Source organism: Vigna umbellata, chromosome 5, assembly GCF_029865625.1.
Source record: "Vigna umbellata cultivar VRB3 chromosome 5, Vumbellata_1.0, whole genome shotgun sequence".
NCBI lineage: Eukaryota > Viridiplantae > Streptophyta > Magnoliopsida > Fabales > Fabaceae > Vigna > Vigna umbellata.
Genome location: NC_142169.1, coordinates 12,108,646 through 12,122,005, shown reverse-complemented (window position 1 = coordinate 12,122,005; position 13,360 = coordinate 12,108,646). Strand labels below are relative to the sequence as shown.

The following is a 13,360-nucleotide window of genomic DNA, read 5'->3' as shown; positions in this document are numbered from 1 at the left end:
GAAAGAGATGTCATTGTTAAAGAGCCATCACGACTACAAATAAACTAACAAAAACCATATTTGTCACGGGAGAAAAATTATATATGGAAGGGTCAAATGCAATGGTGATAGAAGGGAGACCATAAGAGACAACAGCGGAATAAGCTATTGGTGAACACGAGAGAGAAACCTGAAAAATCAAAGATTCTCCTATTAAGGCCCCCGAAAGAGAAAAAAAAGAGCAACATTGTTGCTCTGAATAGCTTCCTGAGAGATGGGATGTGCGTCCACGCACGACGAACTTGAAAGAGGAAAAAGAGTGAACCTCGACGCTCTAAATCATTTCCTAAGAGGAGACGAGACGTGCCACCACACACGACAAAAAAGGAAGCATATCCACAACTTCAAAAGGCATTAAGAATGTGTAAAAGCTCTAATGAAAGTGTCGTTGACAGTATAGTGGTCGCCTGACTGAAGATCAAAATCATGAGATCATCGGTCGAAACTAGAACTTCTGTAGTGGCAACTGTAGACGATGGTGCTACCGGCATCAGTAGATAGTGCCGTTGTAAAAAACGACAGATGACAAGAAATATGGGCTAAGCCCAAAATACAAATAAAAAGTAATAGCAAACTAATTAAAAACAAAAGAAAGAATAAGATAAAGATAATATATCTGACAGTGACTTGTGAAATTTTCCTAAAAGCGAACAACAACAACAAGTCAATCAGTAGGAAACAAATTGTATAGATGAATGGAATGGAGAAAGAGAGTTGGTTTGAACATTTCACTTTCTATATTAGTTGTATCTTTAACCAAATATCAAATCGGTATAAAAAAGTCAATACTTTTTTATATCCGTTGCTTTTCTATCAATTCCAAAATGAGTATAAAATGTTCTTTCTAACCCGTATAAAAAAAGCTATTTGTGTTTTTATCAATTAATTCTTATGTTAATTGCATCATACTTTTAAATTGAAATTATTTTATGGAAATAAATTCTTTTCAAAAATAATTTTAAAACCAATTCACCTGTAACAAACCCATCCTTTCTTTTCTAACATTTTAAATGTTCTAAATTTGGTCCCACATTTTTTTAGCAACAAGGCAAAGTAGGCTGTTCTATCAAATTGATGATAGAAACACTAATAATAACACGCATGAAATACAGCATTGTGATGGACTTCAGTATCCCCAAATGAAAGCCTGATAGCAGCAATTTTAGTTAAACTGAAAGCAACAGATACAGAAAAGACAGACACATTATTTGTAAATTATTCTAAGCACAGACAAATCCAGATGGAACCTTCTTCCCGCAAGCATTGACGAGCAAAGTAAGAGCAACGGGAACGTTGAGCTTGACAGGTCCCAGCACATTGGCTTTAATAGCAGTGCACAAGCACAGTGCCGCTTCAAGATCGGCGACACCTTTCACCACGGTACAACACTTCTCGCTTGGTTTACTTCCAATTTGTTCTCTTACCAACCCTAACCAACTTCCACAAACACCAAACTCGAGCGTGTTGATGGGGCATTTCTGCGGTGCAGTTGAAGGCGGTGGGGTATTGGATTTTGGAGGACAAGGGAGATTATCCCATGCAAAAGAACTGATGAAAAACAAGTTGAGCAGTGTAAACGTGCAAACCAACTTTGAGTACTTCGGAATCATTTTCTTCAAACGAAACTGCCATCGTGGAAATATCGCCGTTTCTAAATAGTTGGATTTCGCAGAGGATAGGCTGTGCTAAATTTGTGGCCAAGAGTGATCCGTGAATGGATAGTGATCTAGCTTGTTTTTGTCACTTTTAGTTGGTTTTGACATCAATTAACATTGTTAAAATTGGGCTATTTTACTCTTAGAAAGTCTAGACAGACAGGACAACTCTTACATCATTTACCAACTCTTGTATCATTTACCAGTTAGATATTATACCATAAAAAATAGTTAAATAGATTAAAATAAATAATGTAATGCAATATGATATATAAATTATATATTTTTTCTCTTCTATTTGTAGATTAAAGGTCTTTGATATCCATTTATGTTAATTAAAAGACAATAAGAATATTTTGACAACTACTATCAGAAAAGTTTTCAACGCAATTCAAGCCTCCTAATTAGCCTAGTTTTTCGCCTTAGGAATTACATCAATAAATTCTATATCATCTTATAACAAACCAAACGCATAACACATTTTTTCTTTTCAAAGATTCGATATATTACTCCATTCACGTCCTAATATCTTAAAAAATATTGCACCAATAAATTTTGTATCATCCGATAACAAACATGTTTCATCGAAGTTTCGTTATATTACACCATTCATTATTTCCTCTTATCTAAAAATGTTTAGTAATCGTTTCTGAATGTTTACTGGAAGTCTTGGAAATCATTTTCGTTTATTGCATCCTACACAGACTTTGAAACTCTCCATATTTTAGAAAACATTTAATATTAATTTATTTTAATAAATGGTAAAATATTTGCCTAAAAATATACACAAAATGTGAAAATAATATTATTATTTGACATTGATAAAAACTCATTTTAGATTTAGCAATATATTGTGTGATGCTGATTTGGCAACACTAGTGCAACGAAGGGCTATTGCTTCGGTTGTTTTGAGTTTATGACCGTAGTTCCTAAACCGAGGTATATACAGGCGAGGCAAAAAGGGGTAACCTTTTTGCCTCGGTTTTGAACCGAGGCAATATGTGTGAGTTTTTTTGCCTCGGTTGGTTTCGAACCGAGGCGGTAGATGCCTTTTTTTTATTTTTTTTTTAGAAAATGGGGACTTTTGCTTTTCAAAATATTTTCTTTTTCTTTTTTATTTGGGACAACGGAGGCGGCGACGAAACAGCCAAAGGCGGCAACGAACGGTCAAAGGCGACGACAAACGGCTCAAGGCGATGATGAACGGCCGAAGACGGTGACGAACAGCCAGTGTCGACAACGTACAACCAAAGGCGACAACGAACAACGTAGTTCGCGTGAGAGAAGTAGAGACAGTAGCGACGATCGGTGGTGGAGGCAGTGGCGACGACCAATGGTGGAGGCAGCGGCAACGACCAACGGTGGAGGCAACAATGACGACCAATGCTGGAGGCAACGACGACGACCGATGGTGGAGGCAGCGGCGACGATCGATGGTGGAGGCAGCGGCGGCGGAGCGAGTTGAGGATGGTGACTCTAAGGTTAAGTTTGTTTGGTGGGAGTTGAGGATGGTGGTGGTGAGAAGGTTGTGGAAGGGGAGAATGAAAGGTCTGAAATTTAAAAATTGAAGAAGCTATTACCTCGGTTAAGTAAACAACCGAGGTAATAAGACTATACTGCCTTGGTTCTAAAGACAACCGATGCCTAAACCTATCATAAAAAATTCAAAAAAAAAATTATAAATGGCAAAAAAAAAACTATAGGCATCGGTTCGGGGTTAAACCGAGACATAAAGGTCTTAAGACATCGGTTCAAATGCACCCGAGGCAGTAAAGGCTAACAAAATTGATTTGAAACGTTCAGATTCAGAGGATGTCAGCTTTTGGCAGGACATACTGCCTCGATTCTGCACACAACCGAGGCAGTAAGCCTATTTTGAAAAAGTTGGCAGGTGAAAAAGCTAATTTGCAAAAGGAAAGCAGAGTTTTTTACCTCGGTTGGTCAGAGAACCGAGACAGTAAGCCTATTTTGAAAAAGTTCGCAGGTGAAAAAGCAAATTTGCAGAAGGAAAGCAGAGTTTTTTGCCTCGATTGGTCAGAGAACCGAGGCAGTATACCCTTTAGGCATCGATTCCAATTGAACCGAGGCATATAGTTTCGCAAAAATTACGAAATTGTCACCGTGTTTTGATACGCTTTGGTTTCAAAAAAATCGAAGCGTAATGTGCGAGTTAAAAACCTCTTTTTTTACTAGTGCAAGCACAAGGAAGATCCTTACTGGATATTAAGATAAAGAAGCTTATCTAAATATGAAGGTTCACTTTGAAGGCTCAAAGAGAAGAAGATAAGTTCAATTAATGGAAACTAAAACAAGAATACAAATGGAGACAAAATATGTGAATATAAGTAAAGGTAAAAATAAAAAAGAGAAGAGAGGATAAAGAGGGAGGGGGGGGGGGGGTAAAGGGTGAAGGCACACAACTTAGAGGGACATTAAGGCTCACCAATCCAAGATTAGTGGTGTGTACTACCACTTGAATGGAAATATGAAGATAAGGTAACAGGAAGAAGACACTTTCAAAGGAGATGACTCTCACAATGTCGTTAAATATAAAGTATATGATATCAAAATATTCAAATCTTACAATAGTTTAAGAAAGCCCCTTTTACAAGTTTGGGAAAAGGGCTTGCTTGCACAAATATAAAGTAAAAGGGCGCATGATTATAAAGATAAACTAGTGTTATAGAAACTAGGTCAAAAAGGAGTTGTCTTGAAAGAGAGAGAACCCTAGCTTGGCCTTTAAGCCTCATAAGCGGTGCTTTTGACCTTCTTAATGAAGAAGGACAACCTTGTCACCCAAGATAGTCTAAAGAGAATATATTGTCTAGCATCTCGAGTTTTGAAGTTTAACAAAAAACATTTAACGAAATATTTTTTAGAGATATATAATGTTTGAAAAGAAGTGCATTCTTATTAAACACTTATAAGACAAACCATTATGTGTCATAAAAGATTAAACATTTGAAAAAAGTGCATATAGAGAAAGAAGTGATAAACATTATATATCTTATCATTTGTCACTACTTGAAAAAGCTTAAACTTGCACTAAACGTTTATTTTACTAAACATGCTTCAACACTCTATCAACGTACATATAATTAAATGCATGTATGTATTGTAGCTTGTATGCTATTCTTTTTCTCTCTTTATCTGTGTGAATATTAACAATACCAATACTTACTCAAAATTACGGCACGTGGATTAGAAATACATTGTGAAATAAAAAAACATTCCTGGAATGTTTCCTAAAGCTTTATGTCCTACCATAGTCGTACAAGCTCTAACTGCAAAAGCAATGCTACTCTTCCTAAGGCGTAGAAAAAGTTCATATCTTCGTACATGAAGCTACCTACTCTAAAGAAGGTCAACTCAATTTAAGTAACGATCATCTCTTGAAGACAACTATAAAAGGAGGACTCGCACAAGAGAATACTAAAACTTTAGCTATCATTGTATAGTTATGTTGTTATTCTCTCTAGAAGTTAAAATCGTCTAAGTCTGTTCATAGAACAAAAGAAAGAATTTCACAAGTTCTCAGATTTCAATGTATTGTATTTATCCTCTCACTAAGAGTTATCAAAATTTGTACTTGTAAACAAACAATGATTGTGTTTGAATATTCTAAAGAGAATTAAAACACTTGTATATTTTAGCTAAGGATAAATAAACGTTTAAGACAGTTGTCTAGGGTTAATACCAGGAGTGGTTAAACTCAAACTAGTTAAGAATGACTAGGGAGACCAGGAATGGTCAGAATACTCGATGCATACCAGGAGTGGTTTGTTGTGATCTTAGATGAGATCAGTTAAACCTATCAAAAGTTCTTGAGAGAGAATGGAGGTAGCCCAAGATTGAGTGAACCAATATAAAATACTTATGTTATTGCTTTTCTTTCTTAAAACGTTTTCTTAAACAGTTGCTTAAAAACACAAAGATCTAGTAGCTATTGTAGACTGTCTAACTCCTGCGATAGTAATTAAGCATTAGTTTCCCTGTGATTTCACAAAGAAGATAGAAGGAAGAGATTATATTTAGGGTTAATGTTTGATGCTTGGGAGGAGGAGAGAGCTGTGAGGAAAAAATAAATACCTTGAGAGAAAAAGGTAGAAAATGTGAGAAAAGAAGTCGTGAAGTGTAGTGATCGTAAAGTACACCCTGAGAAGGTTGGAGAGAAAGCAAGGGCAAAAGTGAAAGAGACCTTGAGATTGCAAGCGTTAGGCAAAGGAAGGAAGCTTGGATCCAGTCAGGTAAAGGGTGCTAACCTAGGTTATTTCTTTGTGTATGGCTATTGATTTATAGTTGTATAATCACAATTCCTTCCTTTTATAATGTGCACTAGTGCAAAAATAACGGTTAACGTCATGCGTGTAACGTCTAACCAAAAGAAATCTAACGTTAAAAATGACCGGTGACAGTTTTGTAAATAAAATTACTTTTTAGACGTCGGTTGTAGTAGGTCTGCGATGTCTAATACCATATAGACGTCGGCTGCCCACCATTGGATGCTAAATAGTCTGTGAAAGTAACCCAAAAGGCTCTTTTTTTCATTGCATTTAGACGTCTACTGTCATCTCCCAATGTCTAAATACCATATAGATGTCGGCTACCCCCTTATCCGACACCAAATAGTATGTGAAAGTAACCCAAAAGGAACTATTTCGTTGCATTTAGATGTTTGCTGCCCTTCCCCTACGTCTAAATACGATACATATGTCGGCTACCCCTATATCGGACACCAAATAGCCCCGAAAAGGCCACATTTTAAGCGCCAAAAATTAATTTTTTACTGATTGACACGTCGGCTGGGTAGGGGGCGCGACGTATTCAACCATTTAGACGTTGGTTAGGGAGGCGCGACGTCTAAATGGTGTGTTTTTACACCAAACCAAAACCTGAACAACAGTGATGTGTTTTTCTCTTCGCTACTGTTTATCTTCTTCCTCTTGCATGTTGTTTTCGTCATTAACGTGAAGGTTGGTTTTCTTCCACTTTTCACTGTTTAAAATCATTTTGCACCGATTAAAAATTGTTTTCGTTGGCTTTCTGGTGTAGTTCTTGTGCGCTAGTTTGCGGACCTCCGTGGTGACACCTTCCCTCTCCATTGCTTGCTTGTGTACATTCTACATTGCTTGTCCATATTCTCGGTGATTTCCCTTTTCAACAGTTGAAGAAGGTTAGTATTTTGGTTGATTATTTGTTATTAGTTATAGAATATGATATTGAATATTGATTATTGGTTATGAGTTATTAGTTATTGGATATGTTAATTTTTGTTTTGAGATTTGACTGGTTATTGAATGTATGATTTTTAGTTAATGGATATTGGTTGTTGGTGATGTCATTTTTAGTTTTTATGTTACACATTGTCTCTTGGTATGCATGAATGATTGATTAAGTTCGATTTGTTAATTATAATTGTATTATGAAATCATTGAGTGAAACTTAGTTCCCGTTTGAGATAATGTCGCCACTTCTAAAAAGAAAATTCTCTCCAATGGAAGCATGACACATGGCACACACTTTCCATTTGGTTAGCATGTGTAATTTAAGAAAAACCCTATGCTACTTAGGCCTTAATACAAGCATTAAACAAACATACACTACATGGCTGAATACAATGGCCTAGATATCAAACGCTACTCTTAATCCATGCTCCATGATGACACCATCTTCAAGGATGACTTCCATTATCTTGAAAGTGTTTGACCATGGTTAGGGTGATAGCAACCTCTGTAGCTAAGCTGGGCCAAAACTAGGAGATGTGCATGGAGAGGTGTTTCCTTGGATGGATGGTGCGGAAAAGTGATGGTAAAGGGTCCAGGGATGATGAAATAAGTTGTGGATGGTGTAGAAGCTCATGGCCTCTAGGAGATATGGTGGTGGTGGTGTAGTGTTTGGTGGCTCCAAGAGATGTTAGGCTAACTCAAGGAGGAAGGTGACTAGAGAGGCCTTATATGTTGCTCTATTCTTTATCTAAGATGAGTAGTATGGCAAAAAATGGGAAACATAACATTACTCAACATCAAAGAAGAAATACAAGGGTGGAGACACCTCTAAGAGGCCTTTGCTCTCATTGGCAAAAAATGAGGCCTTTTAAGGAGTGAAAAAGTGTCCACAAATCCGCTCAATGATGGGAGAACATGTGGCCACTCACAAAACACAATCCTTTCCATTTCTAGAGTGCCATTGTTAATCTCTTTGGCAAGTGCACCAAATCGTTCAAGTAATAAACCGTGGTAAGACCAGGTATCGTTTTTCCAAGAGACTCGTAATACTAGAAAATTGTGCGATTAACAACTCATCTAGACTCAAGAACAACTCATCATTTAAGAATATGTGCAAAAAGATAAATTCACAAGTAATTACAAGGTTGGACTTTGGTATTGAAGACACTTGGAAATGGAAAAGACTAGAAATGGTATGAAATGACATTGTTAAGGTTAGTTTTCACCAATGCACTCTTGTGTATAACCAATTTCATCTCCTCTCTATCAATTTACTAAAGTCAATCCACTAAAACACTCCAGCCCTAATCCCTTAGGTGAAAGAGCCTAGGTTTTCCTTATCAAACTCCAATCCCTTGGACAATCTAACAAGCAAACATGCATTAAGAACTAGGATCTAAGACAACATGTGAATCATATCCCATCCCTGGCTCAATGACCCACAAGGACTCTTGTTTCAGTTCAAGATTTCATATCCCATCCCTAGCTCAATGAAACCCCAAAATCAAGTCATGAACGTCCCCATTACATGCAAGCTTTAAGATCGGAAACAAGAATACTAGTAATAGATAGAAAAGGCATTTATAAATACGAAACAATCATTCATTACACAAGAGTTCATAGGCTACATCTAACCCTAACAAGATGAATCTGGTTCTCCATTTCCATGTAGAACCCAAAAGCTTACAAACATGGAAGATGGAAGAAGAAGGAGACCCAAAGGAAGAGGAGGAGATGTTCCCATAAGCTCCTCGCGCCCTCCATGAGCTCCAGACGTGAAATCGCGCCTCCAAAGAACCAAAGACCCTTTTTTCTTTCTGCCTCGTGAGTATATATACTGCCCGAATTCTCGCTTAAGCTAAATTATTCTCGCTTAAGCGAGAATAAACTTCTTGGAGAAGATAGTCATTCTCGCTTAAGCTAAATTATTCTCGCTTAAGCGAAAATGACTTTTAAATCAATGACTTCTTGGATCACCGAGGCTCTTCAATGTAATAGAGGATCTTCCTAACATCGAAATAGATCAAAAAAAACAAGGGATTAGAATATTATTTACGTTATGTAGCTCAAAATATAGATAAATACTAAAACTAAATAAAAGAGATGATTTAAGCAAGTAATAAGCTAAAGAAGAGTTGATTTTGCTACTAAAATTATGCTTAGATAATGGTAAGAATTAGCATTATCAGCCATGTGGCCACTAATAAAAGAAAATCCTCTCCAATGAAAGCATGACACATGGCACACACATTTTCCACTTAGTTTGGATGTTTAACTTAAGGAAAATTGTATTCTAGTTAGGCCTTAATACAAGCCTTAAACAAACCTACACTACATGGCCGAATACAATGGCCTAAATATCCTACACTACTCTTGAATCTATGCTTAATGATGGCTCCAACTGTAGCCTACAAGGTAGATTTGATACCATCTTCATGGATGACTTCCACACTCTTGAAAGTGCTTGACCATGGCTAGGGGATTTGCCATCATTCCCTCCCTCTTGAAAATGATTTGCCCTTAAATCTTCAACATGGAACAAGGCAAACTTCCTTCTTTTCTTTGGAGTTTTGTGCCCTTCTCCACTAGAGTCAAATGTTCATTTTATCACACAAGTTAGAACAAATGTTATAATAGTGAGTAAATGAAGAATATAGCTTTCAACAAAGATACACCTTAAATCAAATGAACGATCAAGGTCTTGGAGAGTAGGAGCATCTTTGAAGTTTTTATTTGTCTTATGTTGGATATATATGTTTGAAAGACTATCCTTTCCAACACAAGAGTTAATTTTTAGAGATATGTCATCATACCCTCCCTTTTGAAAAGGATTTGTCCTCAAATCTTCATGCTTTCTTATGACAAAAACCCTTTTCTTATTATTGGTTAATTTGTGTATCTTTTCACCAAGATCAAAGATCCATATGCAAGTGTCATTAAACACAAAACCAATAATCTTATGAGCCATAAACAACATGTATCTAGATGAAAGATTTAAAAAAGACCTTATGCTAATTTCAAAAGAATTTACTTGAAAACTTTGATTGTCCACTCCACAAAATTGTTTGAGTTTAATTTAAGTTAATTGTATCCTAAAAGTTAACATCAACTCAAAGTTTGATTTGGAAAAATTTGAGGAGTTAAAAATAGTTTGAGGTGAAAAAGGTAGTTGAAAATGTTTCAAAACTAAAAGTTAGAGTTATGAAAGATGGTTGGATGTATTGAGAAAAGTTCAAGGATTGGAAAACTCCTTTCATCATCTTAGTTTCAACCTTTATTGTAGGAGTGCTAGAGGGCTTTAGTAACTCTTCGTCTTCTTCTCTTATCTCAATCTCTTCTTTTTCTCTCTTTTCTTTCTCATTCCTTTCTTTTATCTTTTTCTCTTCATACTCTCTTCTTAATTCCTCCTCCTTTTTCTCTCTTCTTACTTGTTCCTCTTTCTCTCTTTGTTCTTTCTTTCTTTTCTCATGCTCATCATTCTCTCTTTGTTCTTTCTTCCTTCTTTTGTCCTCCTCTCTTCATCTCTTAATCTTCCTTAAATCCTTTTGGAGTTTTTCTTGTTTTCCATTAAGAATTCTAAGCTCTTCTTCTAAGGTAGCAAGATAAATTTTTCTTTCAACTCTTTCTTTCTTTTCTATCTCTCTCATTTGTTCATCTCTTCTTCTTTGAATGTCTCTTTTTCTCTTGTCACTCAAGAGATTTCTCACTTTTTCTTCAAACTCATCTTCTCTTTTAGAGAACCCTTCTACACTTTTTAGAAAAAAATTTCCTCTTTTAATGAGTTCTCTCACTCACATATTTGCTCTTGGTTTAGCACAAAGGAAGAAGGGACAAATTTTCTTCTTATGCATGCTCTCAAGTCATACCAATCTTTAATTAGAGATTTTCTACCTTTCTCAGCTTTAGATTGTCTTTGATTCCACCATTCACTTGCATGTCGTTCAAGCCTAGAGATGTATAAACTAAGTATATGATATTTACCATGCCTAACTAGGAATGGATAAAGCTCTTCTATTCTTTTCTCCCATGCTAGGTATGATACTGCACTAGTATTTTCACCAAAGAATGCAAGGTCACTCTTAACTTTATAATGTAGCTCATCCTCACAATGACTTAAATGCAAGCTACTATAAAATTCATTTGTTTCAAAAGAATTTTGAAAAAAAATATATCACAAATAATCCTAGACATTTTAAAGATTTTCAAAAATGGCTTATGCAAACAAACTTAGTATTTCAAATAAAATTCCTTAAAAAGACTTAAGGAGACAAGAGAAGATTAAGTTCACTTCTAGGAAAGAAAGGTGAATCACTATGGATTGCTTAGAATTCAAGTCTTTCCTAACCAAAGCTTACCTTAAGTTATCTTGTACCAAACTTCTCAAAGGGAATTAAATCTACACTATGCGGCCTAATGATGAATTAGAAGGAACTTTGGTCCCCTCTTACCCACCAACTACAACTAACTCTTAAATAGTAAGTATCAAATGTTCTTGTTAGGACAATCCCCTAAGATGCCAAATATTACAAACCAAAGAGAAAGCAAAGACAATTTTACCAATGAAATCTCTCTTTATCATCAAGTATATACTTTCTTGTCTTCTTGTTTTCAACAAAGACTCCAATCTCTCCACAAGGCCTTCTTCACCTAAGAGACTACCTTTAATGATGTGGGTTCACCACAAGGCCAAAAACCTACACCAAAAGAGATTAACACACCATAAACCAAAAAAGGCCAAGGAGAAAAACAAGAAAAGGTCAATATGGCATTTTTAGGTGACAAAACCAAGATTAGCAAGGAGACAAGTGGGAAAATAAATGGTTAAGAATAAAGGTTCAGCACACAAAAGAAATTCCTAAGGAAAATCTCTAAAAAAGATCACAAAAACTCCAAAATTACTAAAGTAGAAAATGGGCTTTTTGTCCTTTAGCCAATTTTTGAGCACATGTGGCACTCAACCAACTTTGTAGCTTCAAATTCCATGGACCAGCTGCTGGAACAGAGGTTTGGGAGGTGAATTTCAGGTGCAAAACAGCCACCAAATCATCATACAAATGCACACCAAAAAGTGGTGGTAGTAGTGTGAAATGTATTTGGTTTTTGCTTTTTGTACTTTTTTTGTTACTTTTTGTTTTTTTTATTTTTTATCTTGCTTTTATTGTAACTTTCCAGAACATAAATCACACAAACAAACACCCCAAATCAAATTTTAAAGGTGTATAAGGTCACACACACAAAATGGTAGAGAAATCATACGAGAATCAAAATTTTGGCAAGAAACTCATAAACGACATGTATGAAACCTAACTCTATGAATTTTTTGATGAACTTACAACAAATATGAATTCAAATATGCAAAGAAAAAGAACTCAAAGGTTCCCAAAAGGTGCATTTTTGAAAAACACACAAACATATATTTTTGGTTATTTTTTCAAGGTTAAACTTGAAAATAAAGAACAGTAAAGGACTAAACATGACTTCTAGACCACATGGATGGATTCAAAAGTTAAAATGACACCAAATAACATATATAACCCAAAAACAGTGAGGAATGATTCAAAAATAGAAAAGGCACATAGAACATAAAAAAAACACAAGAACACCTAATGGAAAACATGAATGGTTCCAATAGTAGAGTAAAGTAGAACCATAAAAAAACCAAAAATGGTAACAAGATCATGACAAGTAAGAACAAAACATGGAAAAAATAAAGATAGATAGGAAAACCAAGGAAACTTAGCTCTTGAAGAACCAAGGCTCTAATACCAAATGATAGCAACCTCCTTAGCTAGGTTGGGCCAAAACAAGGAGATATGCATGGAGGGGTGTTTCATTGGATGGATGGTGTGGAAAAGTGGTGGTGAATGGTCCAAATGATAGCAACCTCCTTAGCTAGGCTAGGCCAAAACAAGGAGATATGCATGGACGGGTGTTTCCTTGGATGGATGGTGCGGAAAAGTGGTGATAAATGGTCCAAGGATGATGAGAGAAGGTGTGGATGGTGTAAAAGCTCATGGCCTCTAGGAGATATTGTGGTGGTGGTGTAGTGCTTGGTGAAACCAACTCAAGGAGGAAGGTGACTAGTAGGGCTTCATGGGTTACTCTAATCTTGATCTAAGATGAGTAGTATAGCAAAAAATGGGCATCATAAAATTAGTCAACATTAAAGATAAAATACAAGGGTGGAGACACCTTTATTTATAGGTCAAGGGTGTCTCCTTCTAACCCTAAAAGCATGATATCCCACCTTTTCTCTCATTGGCAAAAAATGAGGTCTTCTAAGGAGTGGACAAGTGTCCACAAATCCTCTCTAGTGATGGGAGAACATGTGACCACTCAAAAAACACAATTCTCTCCATTACTAGAGTGTCATATGGCCACTACTAAAAACAAATCCTTTCCAATGGAAGCATGACACATGACACACACTTTTCCCTTGGT

The 13,360-nt window shown here is 36.0% G+C and overlaps 1 protein-coding gene across 1 annotated transcript; it reads right to left on the bottom strand.

Annotated features, from left to right (window-relative positions):
* Positions 1-1,171: 1,171 nt before the first annotated feature.
* On the bottom strand, positions 1,172-1,735 carry LOC148197695 (putative lipid-binding protein At4g00165). Its single transcript, XM_088116180.1, has one exon. It carries the CDS (start codon positions 1,647-1,649, stop codon positions 1,260-1,262), a length of 390 nt encoding a protein of 129 aa, XP_087972306.1. The 5' UTR covers positions 1,650-1,735; the 3' UTR covers positions 1,172-1,259.
* Positions 1,736-13,360: the final 11,625 nt, after the last annotated feature.